At 41.4% G+C, this 19844-nt stretch overlaps 1 protein-coding gene across 1 annotated transcript in view; it reads left to right on the top strand.

Moving 5' to 3' along the window:
• Window positions 1-18671, top strand: part of LOC109418935 (NADPH-dependent 3-keto-steroid reductase Hsd3b4) — a 49116-nt gene extending 30445 nt beyond the window's left edge. Inside the window, exons 2-4 of the mRNA XM_019693148.3 lie at window positions 7302-7409; window positions 7718-8131; window positions 17866-18671. Coding sequence (XP_019548693.2) covers window positions 7302-7409; window positions 7718-8131; window positions 17866-18473 — 1130 coding nt within the window. The 3' untranslated portion in view covers window positions 18474-18671. The remainder of the gene's footprint in view (window positions 1-7301; window positions 7410-7717; window positions 8132-17865) is intronic.
• Window positions 18672-19844: the final 1173 nt, after the last annotated feature.

Here is a 19844-nt window from a genome sequence, read left to right as displayed (position 1 = left end):
AGAACCACTCATATACAGGGGGTGGCCAAAATGTTTGGGATAGGCAACTTTTTTTCCTCTCACAAAAAAAGTTCAATATGCTATAACTTTTCATAGAGTGCATAAAAAAATCTCAAATTTTGACTGTTTGTCAATCTATTATATGTGCATCATTGGTACAAATTTGGGCTCGATTGATTAATCTTTCGCAAAGTTAGAACCGTTCGGGTAAAACACTATGTTTAGGCAACTTATTTTTGAGCTGTCATATCTTAGAAACCAGTGAACCGAATTGGATGAAATTTTGAACGTACACTAACAATATATAAATGCTTCACAAATTATTAAAATATAGGTACTTTTTGAACGTTGAAAAAAGTTATCATAGATTGACACTTTTAGGATTTTTCTCGAAAAAATGCAAATTTTTTACATCAATGTCAATAAATTTTAGTGTTGGTATCCAAAGATTTTTCACTCCTGTTCTCAAGTTATCTCTTGTCAGATATATAAAAGCCTTTTTAGATTAAAGGGAGCACACATTTAGTAATTTTTGTGTGGTATTGTAAATTTTACTTTTTTTCCTCTATATGGGGAAAATTTTAAACCCGGTATAACTTAACTTAATTCGCCGTGAGAAAATATTACATTTTATAACGTCGTATTGAGTATCAATATATTGTTGATAAACGTTGAAAATTTCATTCAAATCGGTTCACTGGTTTCCGAGATATGACAGTTCAAAAATTAGTTATCTAAATAATAGTGTTTAACTGTTCTAAATTCAAAAAAAAAAATAATCAATCGAGCCCAAATTTGTATCAATGATGCCCTTATAATAGGTTGATGAACAGTCAAAATTTGAGATTTCTTTATGCATTCCATGAAAAGTTACAGCTTTTTTTTTGTGGAAGAAAAAGAGTTGCCTATCCCAAACTTTTTGGCCACCCCCTGTATGCCCAAAACTCCAAGCCTTTTATCAAAACTCAATTTTTGTGCAGTTTTCATATGTTTTGGTACATTTTAGTGGACAATTTAATTTAAAAAAAAAATTGCTTCGATTTTATGTAAAAATCGATTTTATACACATGTCGAATATTTGAAAGTCCACTCAATCGAGGTATACCGGTAGCTACCGCTTTGGGTTGTAAAGCGCCCGATAAAGAGGAAAAAATGCTTCACTTTTCAATAACTAATAATAATATTTTCATAACAAACACTCTGAATGAACGATAAACTTAAAGCTACAATACACGTTATAAAAAGAATAACAAACACGAATGTTGTTCGAAAATAGAGATAGGCTCCCTGCGACCACGAGAAACTCGTGGCAACAGCGGCAGCAGCAGAATCTGTGAAGTTTAAAGTTCTGAAGCAGTGCTTGAATTTCAGTGAATATGAATGGTACGATCAGTCATCAGCGCCAACCATCACTACGAACGAACACGCACAGGGAGCAAAGAGAAACCGAACCAACGGCGACCACTATTCCTCATCGGTCGGTTGGCTGGTGAAGCATATTGACTGGTAACGATTGTTTCTCGCTTGCTGCGGTGAGGCTGAAGATGCGTAAATGATTCAGTGGATTTATTTTTTGCTCAAAACTTGTAAAAATAATCAATTTATCCATAAGAGAATGATGGACGTGACTATTATAATCGATTTAATTTGAGTTTATGTCACTTGCACTGTAATAACGAGATAAAAATCAAGTATATTCATTGCCGTATACACCGGCGAAGAGAGGGATTCAGAGAGCCGCACGGCGCTGAATCGTCGTCCCTCACTCTCACTCATATTTTTTATTGCTCCCGCTCCCACTTGCTTCTGAAGCATGTTAGCCAATGAAGGCACATTGCTACCGCTTTGGGTTGAAAAGCGCCGGTCAAAGAAGAGCAAATTTTGATTCGTCTGAGGTAAAACGCTTCAATTTTCAAGCGCTGTTCTGAAGTCTAGCCAAACGGAGGCTTCGCTTTCGCGGGTTGCCCGAAATTGCTTTTGACAAGCATTTGCTGAAGCGAGTGAGACAGCCGTCAGGTGACGGTGGTGTCTAAATACTACTTAAGAAGGCTTCGTGGTCACCAAGGTAAACGGGGTCTTCTTTTGTAGCTTCTATGCACCTCCGCGTTAGCCGATCGAGCAGTTCATGCAGATCCTGGACTGTATGACGACCGTGATAACAGGGCGAAGGCCGGTGGTAATAGCGGCTGGCTATAATGCCTGGGCAGTGGAATGGGGAAGCCATTTCACAAACCAGTGAGGTCAGATCCTGCTAGAGACACTGCCCAAGTAACCACAAGCATTATAACATTGCACGAATTAGACTGAATATCAACCTTTGTAATACGAAATGCAGTAATTCCACACTTGTCATGCAATAATTCTTTAGATTGAAATTATCAGTGTGATGATGCATTGAATTTTTCTTTACATTCGGGTTTATTAAAAGGTGATATGAGATAATTCAATAATTCAACACTGCAAAAACTGAATAAATGCAATGTACAAACTAGCAAAGTTTGCTCTAACAATACAATTATAAAAGCTTGACTCTAATGGTAAACAAATGAAATCAAGAAGATTGAATAACTTTACGGTCAACTCTATCGGTCTTCAACATTTCTGGTTCGACTACCGACCAACTGATTCCCCGTTTGAGCCACCGATTGACGACAGCAAAACCTATTTAGAGATGAGCTTTCCTTTTTTCTGTAGGCTGCTATCACATGCCAATAGCGATGGAAATCACAATTAGCATATGAGCAGTGTACGAACCCGGGTAGAGGTGAATAACAAACCAATAACTTAGGGATAACATATTTTGTCATCATGTCTAAATTTGCAATTCTTTAGTTTTTAATGAACAGCTCAGGATGACACATAAATAACAAAACATGCTATCATAGTAAAACTTGTAATTGGCGAGTTATTATTGAATATTTTAATAACATAATAATAACAAATCTTACTATCATAATATCAGCCATAATATCAAAACAATAACACAATTCACCATCATATTAAAATTTGTTATTATTTTGACATTATTTTTGCTATTATTTTGTTATTACAATGGAAAATCAGTTATTCTTTAGTTGTTATGCCATAGAAAATAAGTTATTATTTTTGTTATTTTAACTCTTATTTCAAACAAACTAATGGCAAATTTTGTCATTCAAACATTCTATTTTAATGGTAAAAAATGCCCTTCATTTGCCATTTCGCTCTACCCTGGAAGGGTGTTTTAATCGAGGTTTTAATTTTCTTATGTTGATTAAATATCTTTTAAAATGCATTATGTATTTATCAGTAATTTATCGGAATGTGATAATTTACTGTATTCTATTACATATGACATAGTCGTTTTACTCTCTACTACAATGATTGAGACAGAAGAACAGTTTCCTTTAAGTTGATGAAATATCTGTTGATGTCACTGCAGCAGAAACGGTCCAAGGCGCCAGCGCGTATGGAACTCATCTAGCGATCTTCAACACTTCTGGTTCGACTCCCGATCCGACGACAAAAAAAATAATGGTTAAAACATTCATGTGTGGGGGCATCAGTACTGTCGATAACGAAACGGTGCTATAAATAGATTTTTGTTTAGGTTTTTCGTGTTGCACGTATCAACCATGTGAAATGCAAATATACAGCACATGCATTTATATTGCTATAGCAGAGTCTAACAACAAAATGATAGCAAATCGAAAACTGGATTTGTATTCAGCAGCAAATTGATATCACATTTTGATATCAGTCTGTCTTGACTAAATTTGATTTCAAATTTAGATTTCGTTTTGCTGTCACTTCAAATTATTATAAAAAATAAGTTTTTAAGTTATTTTAAAATTTCTAGGCAACCTTGTGTAATATTTCTAAGAGTATATCATTAGTGTAATTATCTTATGACATTCAGGATTTCATATCAATCGAAAAACCCCTATATTTATTGATTTTTCCATTTTTTCGTACTGATAGCAAAAACAGTTGTCAATTTGCTATCACTGATAGCAGGAATTGTTTTCAACTTGCTGTTATGGGAACATTTTTCTGCTCTCATTTTTGATGTTTTAACCGTTAAAACGACCAAAACGACAACAACCTGAGGTATCATAATTTGCAATATCACAACATCAAAATTTGTTTTCAATTTGCTGTCAGACTTTGCTCGGGGTCAGCATGCTGCAATATGTGGCATTAATTTGATTTTAGTGGGGCCCTTTTCGACTTTAATATTGCTTCAATGATGTGTTTAAAGCAGGCCTGCCCAACCTTTAACGATCGCGGGCCATAGATTACACTCCACACCAATTGACGGGCCAGAATTAAATTCAAAATCCTACACGTTTTATTAAAGTTTCTGTGAGCATTTGTGGCCAAGGTTATGGCTTCTTCCTATTTGCTTTTTATGGAATTTTTGAATTTATTTTTGTAAATTTTGGAAAAATTTTATAGTTTGTGTTTGTGTTATTGTAAAAAATTGGTATTCATAAACGAAGATTCTTGCTTTCTGTGTTGTCCCAGAACGTGCTGAATTTTTAAGAAAATGAGGTATCTAAAATTCACAGGAATTGTTATTGAATCTTCTAATCATTTTTTCTGCTGTCTCGGGGTCTCCAGTTAGCCTAGTGGTTAAGGCTATGGATCGCCAATCCGGAGACGGCGGGTTCGATTCCCGTTCCGGTCGGGAAAATTTTCTCGACTCCCTGGGCATAATGTATCATTGTACTTGCCTCACAATATACAAATTCATGCAATGGCAGGCAAAGAAAGCCCTTCAATTAATAACTGTGGAAGTGCTCAAAGAACACTAAGTTGAAGCGAGGCAGGCCAAGTCCCAGTTGGGACATAGAGCCATAAAGAAGAAAAAGAAGAAGATCTTTCTGCTGTTGGAAAAAATTGGGCCACTGCGTTCAATAGGCTGAATTTATATTCAGCTTATTGGACGCAGTGGCTTAGATTCCGGCAACAACGGAAATTCTTAAAATGAGTAGAATTACTGAATTAGTGAATTACTGAACGTGAACAGTAGAATTACTCACTGAGGTGACGCTGGAATGTTTGTTTTTAAAATTGCAACGTCAACCGCAATTTTCAAAATTTCGCAAACATTTCAAAGTTCATTGCAAAAATTTGATGCCTCTCCCGGCCGGAGTTTGTAATAAGCTCAAAAAAAAACTGATTGTAAATCTTTGAAAATATATGTTTTTATGAGTTAAAATTGTTTTGAAATTCTAATTCGTTGGAAAACGGGAAACATTCAAAATTATTGTTACACCGGCCAAAAGCCATTACTTTTCTTCATTTGTGTCGCGGGCCGCATAAAATGTCCTCGCGGGCCGCATAAAATGTCCTCGCGGGCCGCATAAAATGTCCTCGCGGGCCGGATGCGGCCCGCGGGGCGTACGTTGGGCAGCCCTGGTTTAAAGTTATGCAGCATTATATTCATAATTTTAGTTATCAATATATAGCAAAATTGATGCACTTATATACGGCTTCGTGGTTACTTGGGTGGCCATACTAGTTGTCGACTTGGGTAATGACGGTACCAAGAGTACCTTTAGTCGGAACGGTGCGGAGTTGATAATCGACGTTACTTTTTGTAGTCCTCACAGCGATCACCTGGCGGATCGCTACAGCATCGATAATAACAACAGCAGGCAGCGTGTAGAGGGAGAGGCGGCTAGGCCAAGGCCTTGCACGTGGAAGACATCATATTTCGCCGTAAGCGAAATCTACTCGGTTTAGACGGCTACGAGCTGGTACCGGTGTTTTCGCGTGCGTGCAATGCAATCATGCCTAGGCAAGTACACCCTGGGAATGGGAGACTACCGGCTTACTGATGGACTCAAGCGTTAGCGAGCCTGCACCATGCCTGCCTACGGGCTAGGCGGCATATGCAGCGAGCACATACTGATCTGCCGTATGTAGCATAGTTGTCCCATGCTAGTAGGGAATTCCATAGAACATGGGACAACTATGCTGCACACGGCAGTGATGAGGAGCGAAATGAACGACGGGTGATGTTCGCCGCTGCCAAAGTCGCGCTGAAGACTGAGATAAGGGAAAGCACACAGGCCTGCTTTAAGGGTCTCTGTCAGGGTACCAATGTGAATAAGTGGGGTGATGCGTACAGGACCGTGATGGCCAAGACAAGAGGCGTAATGGCTCCTACAGAGCAATCTCCAAAGATGTTGGAGGGGATCATCGAGGGGATTTCCCGAGTCATGATCCTAGTCCTTGGCCTCGTAGGACAGTCACTGGGGCTGGTGATGCGGAAAGGGTCACCGATGTACAACTTGCGGGGATAGCATTGTTGCTTAGCATAGGTAAGGCCCCAGACCCGGACAGAGTTCCGAACCTGACCTTAAAAGTAGCTATTACAGAGGCTCCCGAGATGCTCACTCGATCGAGGTCTGGCTAAGCCTCAGCATACTACCTTGGTGAACACCCCAAAGCGAGACATCGATGTTCTTTGCAGCAAGCTACGCAGCTAACTTTGAGGGTGCGATATGCACTAGCCCTTCTCTGAAGCAATGCTTTATTGGTGGTTCTGTAGTGATCGCGTGTTAGTCAACCATTAGAATGTTGTTTGGTGAGTCGAGGAAAGAGTAGTCCTGTAGACTTTTATTTGTGCTGTAGAAGAGGGTCCTTAACCCCACGCTACCTGGAGCTCTTCCCTGTTCAGGTGTCTGTTGAGTGGATTACTTGATGCGATTAAAAAAGATTAAATTGATGATTTCAAGACATTTTTAGCGTGACAAGTATAATCAGGATTATAAGACATTACTCAATATTTGTTCGATACACAACATTTTACTGCCAAAAACAGTAATATGCCAGCTAATGAAGCGACATCCTTAAGAACATCGGAATAACTCCAAGAGCGATGCATTTTATGAAAAATCGCTGAATGAAATAAGCTTCGCTTTAAATATTGTTAAAAAAAATCAAACCACCATCATTCAAAGACGACAGGCGATTACTGGGGAAAATATTCCACCCTGCTGAAAACCAGTAACTCGTCCAATATTTTCGCTCGAATTTTCACCCAACAAAAATAAGGCAAACCCTGATTCCATCATCCCGATTCCGGTCACGATTCTCTGGTGCGAAAAACCGCACAAGAACGTATCCTTTTTCCGATGAAGGATTGTCTCCTTTCTGCCCACTTTTTGTTTGCTCGACAACCTATTTGTAACCAGTTTTCACCCTCTCCTCCTCATCACCGCCGTGCCCCACCCAAACTAACTTGGACGACGACGACGACGACAACACTAAGTGGCAATTATTGACCTTCTGTGTCGTATTCCTTTCAGGTGGCGCCGGGTTCCTCGGTCAACATTTGATCAAAACCCTGCAGGAACGTGACCCCAAGGTGCGCGAGATTCGTGTCGTCGATTTGAAGCCATACGAAAATACACTCGGTAAGTAGCTGCCATATTGGCGGCCGCGCTGCCGCCGTCAGCCAACCAAGCAAACCGACGACATCCTGAACCACATCAAGCGACGACGGCGATGGCCAGCACGCCGCACACTGTAGCATTAGATGGGAAAACGTGACTGAAATTGAGTCGATTCCTAGTTTAACTGGTGAAAAAGCAATTTCCATCACTTTTTAGACCAATGTGATACAGTGTGCAACGACGACACCGTCGACGCGTTCATGATGGAATAGTGTACTATATTGGATGTCATTTCTCTTCCACCATTCCCAATTTCCCATTTCTTTCAGGCCACATCGACACCCACCGGGTCGTCTCGTACGTGGGTGACATTTGCCAACCGTCCAAGATTGAGTCCGCATTCGAGGGCGTCGACTGCGTGTTTCACATGGCGGCGTACATCAACTTTGACTTCCCGCCCAACCACCAGGAGCTGCAGCGGGTCAACGTCGACGGGACGCATGTGGTGATTGACCTGTGCCGGAAGTACAACGTGCCCCGATTGGTGTTCACCAGCGATTGTCTGATCCACATGACACCGTACATGGGCCGGGCCAACTTCACGATTGTTTGCAACCAAACTGAACCGAAGACCAAAGTGCCCGCCAAGGAGAGCGAGTTTCAGATCCCGGGCTACGCGCCGTCCAAGCTGAAGGCGGAGAATTTGGTCCTGGCGGCGAACGATACCCCCACGGAAAACGGAAGTAAGTTTGGGGGGGTTTAATGGGCTGGTGTTAATGATGAGAGCCACGATTACTATAAATATATGGCGAACTTCGAATGTACAATATTCACGAAACGTGAATCATGATGATATTTACAGTAGGAAAGGGCGTTGCAAACCTGATAGAGGCAACAGTCTAAATTTGTCAATCTTCATCTACATTATTTAACCGCAATCCCTTGAAGCTACGTCAGACTGCTGGATGCACATAGTATTGAAGCACCTAAATTAGCTTCAGGAGATTACCCCGTATACCATTTTTTTTTTCGAATGATCTACTATGAAAAGCGAAATATGTAAAATGTTATTAATCAAGCTCTTTTTTACCAAGACCTACGGATATTCTCCATTCGAGAAAATAGAAAGTTCATAACTTAGAAAAATGTGGTTCGGGGTAATGTTATAGAGTCATTCAAAGTATTTTCATAGACTTTCGGCTCTTTTAGCCTATTGAGCTGCCAAAATGACTTAAATATACTCCGACAAGCCAACGTTTTCTTTTGTCTTCTAAAACATACGGGGCTAATCTGCTCAACAGTCAACAAACACTCGGACTGAAGGTCCAGGGCCGTCTTCTACAAAAATAATAAATAAATAAATAAATAAACACATGCCCATGGTCACCAAACCCTACGTCTCTCCGGAACCATCAAGAAGGCATTGCTTCAGAGAGGGGCTAGGGCACATCGCACCCTCAAGGTTAGCTGCGTAGCCTGCAGCAAGGAATATCGATGACTTGGAGAGTTCACCAAGCTAGCATGTTGGCGCTTAGCCAGTTTACCGTGGGGTCCTTACCACTCGGTTTGTCCTCGCTTTGTCGACACCACGCCTGCTTCCAACTGCAAAGCAAGTATCGAGAACTGATACCGCGTGCACAGCGATTTGACCTTCCCGCAAGTATGGCCCTATCAACCAGCACACAAAAGGACGTACCGACATGGGGCCTCCAACTGCCCCGACCTTGGCGAAGACCCCTTTCCAACCGCGGGATCGGATCCAACCCAGTAGGGATGTTCTCCCCGCGGCCGCTTAATCGCTGTAAGGGTCGCTTTTGACCGCAGGGCTCCGGTATGAGCAGGTATGGCATACGTAGCCGACTCCGAACTCTTGGACCATCTCTTGTATAGCGTCTGCATTAGCCATTTTCCGAGTCCACGCGCCACCTCATCTGTACCTCCAGAACGATGTGGGTAATAGCCGTTGAAACGGAATTCCAGCTAAACTCACCCCCTCACGCAGTTCCACGAGCTTGGCATCGTTTCGCATCGCCTTCAAGACGTCCGAGTACTTAGACTGTTCGGTCTTGATGATGAGCGCGTCTTGGCACCTTCTCTTTTACGCCTTCTTGTTTTGGCGTCCCTGTTCTCCTCGACCTGCGGCTTTTTCTTCTTCCTCTTCCACTCGACTTTTGTCCAAGGGGGATCCTCCCCTTGGTTCATCCTACTCTGTGGTTGCTGAGGGCCTACCAACGGTCACAACCCCTGTTGCTGCTCAGCCACCTCTATCGCGGACAGCCCATATCTCTTTTGGTTGTTGCACGGTGTGTCTGGTAGAACAATATTATCGCAAAAAAATAGGCATCGCCAAATTCTTCGTTACTCGCAAAAAATATGGGTTTTTAGCTTTCATTTAACGGGTTGATCAAAAAAAATCCACCGAGGGACCTCGAACAACTTTTTCATTTGAACATTTTTGCTCACTGTGGACCATTTTTGGGAGTAAGTTATTGACGAACCGATTTTAATTTTATCAATACGGTGTGAGTTAGAGATACTTTTTCCCCAATACTATATACAAACAATATATCATACACATGGAAACAAGATTTATATTTTTGGCCTATGTGAAATCAGAGCATTGGACACATACTCTGTTAACAGCAATTAATTGAACAAAACATGTAGTGATTTACAGATCCTGCCCCTCGTAACATCTGGTGCGCCACTGTTTACTATATTGTAAAAACAAGAAGAACGTTTTAGTTTCGAGTGCCTTCTGCTCGTTTCTTTACAAAGCCATTTTCTAAAAGCTGTTCTTGTACAATTTGATAAGAGCTTTTTATTCTTAAAATAAATTCCATTATACAGTTGTTTGTTTGTTTGTTTATTACCAGGGATTTCCATTATACAGTGTTTACATATATATTGTACAGCAGTGTATTTTACCACAGAAAGATAGTATTATTTCTATTATTCTTTCAGGAATAACAGCCCAACTCAAACAGAGCCTGCTTTGAAATTTTGTACTTCAGTTGAATTTGTGTCTGATATTGACTAATCAAAAATAAAATATTGTTTCGTAAAAGCAATGACGGAGTTGTATTTATACACCTTGTTTGTAGAACTAGAAATGTTTAGTGATCTTGTTGATCTTTCTGGCGTTTTGTCTCAGTTGGGAAAAAGCCTGCTTCTCAGATTAATGTTTTATGAGCGAGCACGTAAACAGATATTGACGGAGAGCTTTCTTTGTAAATCGACCGCCTTAGTATGTATTGTACCAGTGGATATTTATGATTCGGAAAGATCCTGAATCGTCTGGGACTCGAACCCGTCACTCTCAGCATAGCTTTGCAGAAGACCTGCGCTGTCACCACTTTGACTCTTTGGACTATATAGTGTTTATGCATATGCAATGCCTTGCCTTCTCACAATCTTATGAATGTGTCTTGATTCTGCTATATACAGTCAATGGTTATGTACAGTGCGATATAATTTTTGGAACAAGGTAATTCCTATGAGAGTTCTTTCGGCTTTTGCAGTCGGTGATGGCATCAAAAACAAGTATGCTTCATGTTCCCAAATGTTGGCAATTTTTGATAATCCATTGAATATGCAGCGTTAACGGAATAACCTAATTTAACTCCAAGTATAACTTAAAGAAGGTATAGAAAAACAAGTTTACTAGTACTGTTTGTAAAGAAATCCCGCACATTTCATTTTATATTAAATTTTACTTGCAAATCGAAAAAGAAAAAGTATGCATTAAAAAACCTCACATAACCCAACATTTTGAAAACTAATGTCCAATTGTGTTGAAGCTTGGGCAATAATGTAGAAAATTTTGACAACCATTGGAAAATTCTTCAAATATTAGGATGGTTCACAAAATTGTTTTTTTTTTTCGTTTGTTGCATATTTGATTCATAACCATATTCCATACCTCTTTCCAAAATGTTCTAATAATTCAGACTATACAAGTCATTAAAAGTTTTAATAGAAACTAGTGTGAGGAGCAATCGGTCACAATATTTCTAGTGTCTTTACGATTAGATTGAACTTGAAGTCACGTGCAATCTTTGAAAAGGTATCTTTAGAATAATACATTATATGCCACATTTGGATGACTCATGCAAAATTACAGTGCATCCTATCGAGATGAAATTATGACAGTTGTTATGGGTCGAAAATAAATCTAGGTTTTAACTTGTTTTTACCTAATCGTAATAAACATGCGGGGATTTGATGTCTAGGTAGAAAAATGGAGCAAACCATTCTATATTACGGCATTGGGAGCAAACAATATTTCTCTTTTATCTCTTTGGCTGTACGTCGGTTCGTGGATAAGGCGCCATCCACAAATTACGTAACGCTCTAGGGGGAGGAGGGGAGTGTAGCCGAGCGTTACGGTCCATACAAAAAATTAGAACTTTCATACAAAAAAGCGTTACGGTGGGGGGAGGGGGAGCCCAAAATTGTCGATTTTAGTGTTACGTAATAAATGGATGCTCCCTAATTACAGTTTTATGAAACGAAAAGTCCATAAACTATAGATGTGGACTTGAAATGGGATCGCTCAAGAAAGTACAGTTCAGTGCATTTTTCCTTGCCCGCAATTTAAAAAAAATGTTTCACGGGAAGCTTTCGATTTTAAGTATTATTTTTTCAGCTCCGAAATACGGCAAAAAAGCTACGCTTACTCTTTTTTTTTTAATCAAAACCTTTCCTGAATTTAAAACGCATAGACCAAGAAATGTCTTTCGATCACCTTACATATCATTATAAGATTTAAATAACAAATTTTACCACTTATTCCATCTATTTCTATTAATTTTTAATCAAAGTAGGCGCAAATCAAAGTAGGCTGTGTTTTCTTTGTATATTTCTTATAATATTAATCTTTTATTTTGAACATAATTGGCTTTTTTGTTTGCCGTGTGCCACAAATCCCAAAAGCAACATAAGAAACAGTCGTAAAAATTTCAACTAATATTCATTTTTATTTCATCAGAAAAAGTTGTTCGGGATCCCTCGGTGGATTTTTTTGGGGAACACGTTAAATGAAAGCTAAAAGTCCATTTTTTCGAATAATGGCGGATATGGCGATGCCTATTTTTTGTGATAAACCTTCACCATATACACGCCGTGGTTGGCCCTCATCAACCACGCTCCGTCCAATACCTCCCCCGGCAGGCTAGCCCCCAGCAGGGGCACAACTTCCCGATCCTGACTGCTCAATTCTCCTTAACGGAGACCTCGCCAACCCACTTCTTGCGAAGGCGTTAGCCTCGCCACTACCACTACCTCCAGTTTGGTTTGTTTGTTTGAATTTGTCTTTACAGATAATCACACGAGTTGCACGGTTAAAGAGGTCCACCACACCAAAGCCCTGCGTTATCGCGATGAGGGACGAAATATTGTGGAGGGTGCCCAGGTACCCCACGCCACAGGTCCCGTTAACGTTCGAGCATCTTTTCCACTCCCTCGATCACTCATTCTTCGGCACGGGTCGCTTGACACCTTAAATTGGGGTTAGTAGTCCTATTCCTAGCCGGCGACTAAGCGGCTGGCTCGCAAGCAAGCGGGAGGTTCGTCAGGCTCCGAGACTGTATTCCCTGCTTAACTAAGATCGTCGTGACCCCCCTGAAACACCCCTAAGACCTCCTAATATGACTCTGAGACCTGCTGGAACACACATAAGACCCCTGAAACCTCCCTGATACCCTGATACCCTGTTTTTTAGGCCCTATAACCATGCTGCTGTGGCGGGTCATCTCCGGAATGCTGATCGGCTTCGTTATGTTGCCCCATCAGAAGAGAATATCACCAGCATAATATAACACGTTATTTTAGCAAAATAACTGTATAATGGAATCAGTAATTTTTATGTTATTAACATATCTTAATATGTTATAAACTTATCTGTCATAAGCGGCAAAAAATAACAAAAAAAATCATAACAAAAAAATGTTCCTGGAAGACCAATTTAATAACATGTTTAGTTAGATTCAATAACAACTTAATAACAAAAAATCATGCAGTGAATTTGTAGTTCATCACATATTTGTACATTTTCAATAGTAGAGTAATAACAAAACTTGGTCTATACCAAGGTATAATATTGAAATGTTATTTAGTGGATGAATCTCAATAACTTGATCATTACAAAATAAGATTGCACATCAAAACGTGTTATAACAAAGACATATTTTGATAAGTTAATAATAACAAATTATGATATAAAAACTGGCTATGTGATTCTGTTGTTATGGATTTGATATTCTCCTCTGTTCGGGTGGTTTCTGGCCTCGTTAGCCTTTTTAAGAGACGAACCAGCCAAGGGCTGAAAATCTCTCAAATAAAGACAAATCAATCAATCAATCGTTAGCCTTTCGGATGAGCTCTTGAGTTTCCGGATCGTAGTCCTGCTTCGGTTCCTCGGCCGTGTCGACCTGCCCTTCGCCGACCTCTTGCTCATCCAGACCTTCGTCTTCCTCTTCCTCCTCGTCGGCCTCTTCTTCCTCGGGATAAGGTTGAGTCGGTCGAAATCGACCTGTTCGTGCTCGTCAAAGCTCCGCAAAGCGAACCCGTAGTTCATCCTTCAGCGTCTTGCCCTTCTGGCTCATCTCCGTCCGCAGCTGGTTGTTCATCTTGGCCATCTCGGATCGCTGCTTTTCCCGCAGCCGGTCCTCCTTGCCCAGTTCGCTGCAGGTGTTCACGCAGCTGGCCCTGGAAACGTACGCATCCGAGGCGTCACAGCAGTCAAATATTCCATCGTTCACCCGGTTGCTCGGCAGATTCAACGGTTTGTACCCGGCATTGGTGCAGTGGAACACTCCATTCGGGCACGCAGCCGTCCCCGGTTCGTCGCTACCGTCCTCGCAGCCACAGTAGTCATCGTTGACCTGCTCCCACTGGATTGTCTTGCGGCCATCCAAGCACACAAACTTACCGCCATTGTCAACCGGATATGGATACCCCCGCGGACGCAGCAGCTCTGTCAACACCACGATCCCCAGACTGCACACCGACAGCACCAGCAGCAGCCAGCCACTTTCTCTACCCCGGGCGGACCACATTCCTGCTACGCGCACTGTTGCTACTTAACCAACAGTTTTACTATTTTCTGTCGAGGATCGTCACTGAAGCATGTGAAGCAAACGTGTCCGTCGAGTTCTTGTCAGAAGTGATGACAGAAAGCTTCCGTTTCGTGAATACAACGACTGAAGAGAGTGGTACGGTCTACAATCATAGCGCTACGATCGTTAATTAGCCAAAAGTAGTAGTAGCCATGCAGAAACCTTGTAGAGTATGTAGGCGAACGGATCATCAACTGAGATATTGTCAGGACTTTCGGAACATGATACCCGAGGAACATGTAGAGCTCGTGCGGGAGTGGAAGCTCTGCAAGGTTTACCTGAATGATCATGGCAATACGGAGTGCAGATTTAGGATGCGGTGTACCATTGGTAGTTGTACAGAGAGACAAAATCCGCTGCTACATTTAGGAACCCGAAAAGTCGTGACCAATGCCCACATTCGGCAGAAAAACATTGTGTTTAGCGTTCTGCCTGTAACATTATCTTTTCGGGATCAGTCTGTACCTACATTCGCGCTTCTGGATGAAGGATCATCAATCACGATAATAGAAGAGAATTTGGTAGACCAGTTGGGCGCGGAAGGTGTCCGACAGAAACTGGAAATCAATTGGACAGGAGACGTTGCCCGAGTTGAAGAAGACTCGAGGTGAATCAGCCTTAAGATTTGTGGAGTAGGAGGAACGCAGTCATTGCTCATAAATAAAGTATGCACGGTAGCAGAGCTAAATCTGCCTGAGCAGTCGCTAGATGCTCGGGAAATGGCAGAGCGCTACGAACATCTTCGGGATGTTTGAGTTTTGTCGTACAAAGAAAGCCGCCCGAGAATACTAATCGGATTAAACAATTAACATGTGATTTCACCGATTGATGTTAGGTTAGGCGAACCGGGAGAGCCGATAGCGGTTAAATCATCGTTGGGATGGAGTATACGGCCCAAGCCGTGGTACAGAATTCTACAATGTTCATGTTGTCGGTCATCATGACGAAACCAAGAGATTCAAGAATACATATGCGTTGAGGAAGGTGTTAGATCACAAGACGAAGAAAGTTGAAACAAAAACAGGACGTGTGATGGACTAGTTGAGATGGAGGAGACATAGAAACCGAATTTCAGGAGAGCATGAACACGACAAACCTGCGGGGGATTCGAACTCGGTCCAAAACTGCAGACGTAGAAGTGAAAGCAGAAGGAGTATCGATGCAAAGGAGGACTGCCGCAGCGGAAGTACCTACTATTGCTGTTGCGAATGGATGTGCGAAACCAGTGGACGTGCGTACCTGTAGTAGAGATGCGAGATCTGTGTAGCAGAGCCAAGCAAGATTGCTATGGATGAAACTGGTAGTAAATCCGGAGTAACCGGAACACGGCTACCGGAGTTTACGGGCAGGGGAATGTTGACGGCGTAGATCTCTGACCCACTTGCGCTCAACGAGTGAGAAGAGAATCTCATTGCCGCACCGCGACTTACGCGAGACCGTTCAATAGAATTTGGATATGTTGTTGATGTTTACATCGGGGTATTGTATTCATTCAATACTAAAGCTTCGACGCAATCCAATGTCGAATAAGAAGAAATTCAAATAATAAGTCATTTACGAGTATTTAATTAGATTTAGTGTTTAGAGAGTGCCGCTAATTTTCAATACCGTATGTTATAATAATAGAAAAATATTTGATTGTGGGATTGTCATCGAAACCTTTCTATTTAGGTTGCCGTAGACGATTGTCGGAAAGTGAGAGTAGCTCGAGGTTTGATTTGGTTGAAACAGGGTGGACCAGGTGTAGCAAACTGTAAGTAGAAACTAATAGAGATTGATAAAAAGAAATAATTGAGAAATCATAATACGTTTTCTAGAGTCAGAGCTAGTGCAGAGTTAATTGATCAAATATTGTTGAACGAGTTAGGAAAAACAATTTCTTGTGAGTGAAATGTATAATAATTGAATTACCAACTGTTTACTAAAGTCAAAATTATATTCCTAGTTTGAGCTGCACGTAAAATGTCTGCTACGAAAAAATAGTTATTTTCTACTCCGAACACATGCAATATGGGTATATTTGGTATGGGGAAGAAAAAAAATGGCGGCTATTTAATAGAGTTTTAGGCTCTCAAACCATACAATATGTGTATATTTTGTATGGGGAAGATGTCTGGACTCCAAAAATGGCAACCAAAATATCCAACATGGCGGCATAAAATCCAAGTTGGCGACTCCAAATTCAAGACGGCGGCTATTTAAGGGAGTTTTAGTTCCTAAAATCATGCAATATGGTTATATTTGGTTTGGGATAGATTTCCGGAGTCCAAGAATGGTGACCAGAAAGTCCAAGGTGGTGGTCTTTAATTTCAAGGTGGCGGCTGTTTATTGGAGTTTAAGGCCCTCTAACCATGCAATATGGGTATATTTGGTATGGGGAACATTCCCGGAGTCAAAAAATGGCGACCAGAATATCCAAGACGGCGTTTTAAAATCCAAGATGTCGGCTTCAAATTCAAGATGCCCGCTGTTCAATGGAGTTTTAGACCCTGAAACCATGCAATATGGGTATATTGTGTAAGGGGAAGATGTCTGGAGTCAAAACATTCAAGATGGCGGCTTCAAATTCATGATGGAGGCTGTTTTATAGAGTTTTAAGCTCTAAAACCATGCAACGTGGGTATATTTGGTATGAGGAGGATGTCCGGAGTCCAAAAATGGCGACCAAAATATCCAAGATGACGGTATAAAATCAAAGATGGCGGCTCAAAATTCAAGATGGCGGCTATTGATAGGAGTTTTAGGCACTAAAACCATGCAATATGGGTATTTTATATGGGGAAGATGTCTGGAGTCCAAAAATGACGACAAAAATATCAAAGATGGCGGCATAAAATCCAATATAGCGGCTCCAAATTCAAGATGGCGGATATTTTATGAACCTTGTACCGACTTTTCGAATCCTCTAAGCAGAATATTCTATTTGAATGAGTGTAATCAGTTTTGTGCCTTTTAATTCCGCTTTATTTTGCTTATCCTTTGACAGATACGCATATTATATCTGTGCAACCCTTGGTGCAACCTAATGAATGATGATGTTGGCAAAATTCGTTCTTTTCTACGATTTTGGACGAATAATAGTTAACATTGTGATTATTTTCGGTAGCTGAAGCTTTACCATGAACGTAATGTAGCATCCACAATCATCCACCAACCATATTCCCGGTGTATTAACTTTCGCTCTAATGTTTGATACGGCAGCTGACTGTGCATTTCTCACTCACTTAATGCCCTCTCATCCGGTAGGCAGTTTCACCACCTCGCAATTAAAACTCGAACAACCAATGACTCCAGTAGTACCTACACACATATCGATCCACTGGACATTATCGCTACAAAGCCATATATTTCAATTACAGGTATGCTGAAAACGATTGCCATTCGACCACCGGTGGTATTCGGCGAAGGTGACCAGCGATTCATCCCGACCATCATCAAGGTTGCCCTCCGCTTCGGTGGCGAAATTCCCAAGATCGCCGGTCCCGGCGGCAAGCAGCAGCTGGTCTACGCGGGGAACGTGGCGTGGGCTCACCTGCGCGCCAAGGAAGCCGTCGTGGCCAAACCGAAGGAAATCGCTGGTCACCCGGTGTTCGTTACGGACGAGTCCGGAATCGAGGACACCACTCGCTTCTGTCAGCGCTTATCCCGAGCTAATGAAACGCTTAAGCTACGACCGTCCTGGTACCAGATACCGCTGTTTCTGTCCTTCTTCCTGGCGTTCCTGCTGGAGCTGCTGATTAAAGCGCTTAATCCGATTGTGAAAATTAAACTGAGCTTTCCCCCGTGCGGGCTGCTCTCGTACATGTCATCGATTCTGCTCTACAATCGGATCCGGGCGTCTATCTATCTGGATTATGAGCCTATCTACAGCGAGGAAAAAGCAGTCTCTAATGCGGCCCTCTGGTATGAAAAGTGGTACCAGGATTACTGCCAGCAGCATAATCTGAAGAAGCTGAAAGTCAAATGAGCCTCAGCTATGTTGCATTCTCCCTTTGTTATGGGCGGGATTGTGGGGCTGATAATTGAAATTTGTTTGTATAATCTTTAAGAATGTAAGCACTTTTTCCCATTTGGGGCGGAATGTCCGCCCCAGAATACTCAAAGGCATATCGTAGGGTAGTTTAGATAATGTGCATTAATATACCAAGGCAAAAGGTGAACCAAACCAAACCAGACTTTCAATAATCCGAAACTCCTTGTACTTTCGATCCCCCCGAAATAATGCTGTCACCGCGGATACCTTTGATAAAGTATAAGATTTACCCCAAAAATTTAATTAAAAAATTCAAATTGGGGACTTCATTTGAATAAACATCGATGAGTACGGTGGACTTTGGAGCACCGGATCGGTGACCGTCATTGAAGCGATTTTGTATTCGAGTAGCGGAAAGAATTCTTAAATTAATTAAACTTTTATTGGGGCAGAATTTAGTGCAAACCCCCTGCGGACATGGGCCGATACCTCAGTGCGAATTCAATTTTGTTCGTTGATTGCGAATAAGCCTTGCGGTTTGAAATTTTCAATAGATTCTTCTGGCTATACATATAGTAAGAAAATCAGGTAAGTCGTGAATAATTTCGCAATGGTATTAAACAAGGAAGTAGGGCCCCTCATAGCCACGTGGGTATCCAACGTGAGCATGCTGAAGGTGACAGGTTCGATTCCCGGTCGGTCTAGGAACTTTTCGTTAAGTAAGGAACTTACATGGGTACATGGGCGTAGCCAGAGGGGGGCAGGGATTCCTCCAGGACAGTGAAGAGAACTGTCAGACAAAAGAGGAACAAAACAAGCAACAAAAAAGGCGCGACGATTATTATTTATCCCTACTGATAACAGATAATGACATGATCTCGATTTTTTTCGTTGCAGACCAAACGGATGTTGAATTTGTTACGTACTTTTGAATTCGCGAATCAATTATTACTAACCCAAAGTCGAAACTGCTTGATGATAGATCTTCAACAGAGTTGCAGTGTTTACTGGCTCGAAGTTACCGTTCGAAAATCGCAATGCAAAGTTTAAAAATCTCTAAACTCGTGGTGTACGATGTTTATCCTATTATTTTCGAGTTGGGACAAACTTATGTCGCATTGGATGGATTGTCGCAACAAATATAGGTTGCGACATTGTCATTATTGTAGCACGATGGTTGAATTTTGAGATTTTTTTCAGTAATTCTTCCAGGAAATTCCTGGAATACCTTAACGAATTTTTCAGGGATTCCTTCAGGTATTCCTCCAGAAATTTCTCTAGAGATTCCTCCAGGGACTTCTTTTCAAATTTATTCAAGGATTCCCCCAGAGATTCCTTCTGGAATACCTTCGAGGATATCTCCAG

The sequence above is a fragment of the Aedes albopictus genome, chromosome 2 (assembly GCF_035046485.1).
Source record: "Aedes albopictus strain Foshan chromosome 2, AalbF5, whole genome shotgun sequence".
Lineage (NCBI taxonomy): Eukaryota > Metazoa > Arthropoda > Insecta > Diptera > Culicidae > Aedes > Aedes albopictus.
The sequence above is the reverse complement of the archived record's forward strand: the minus strand, read 5'-3'. Positions and strand labels throughout refer to the sequence as shown.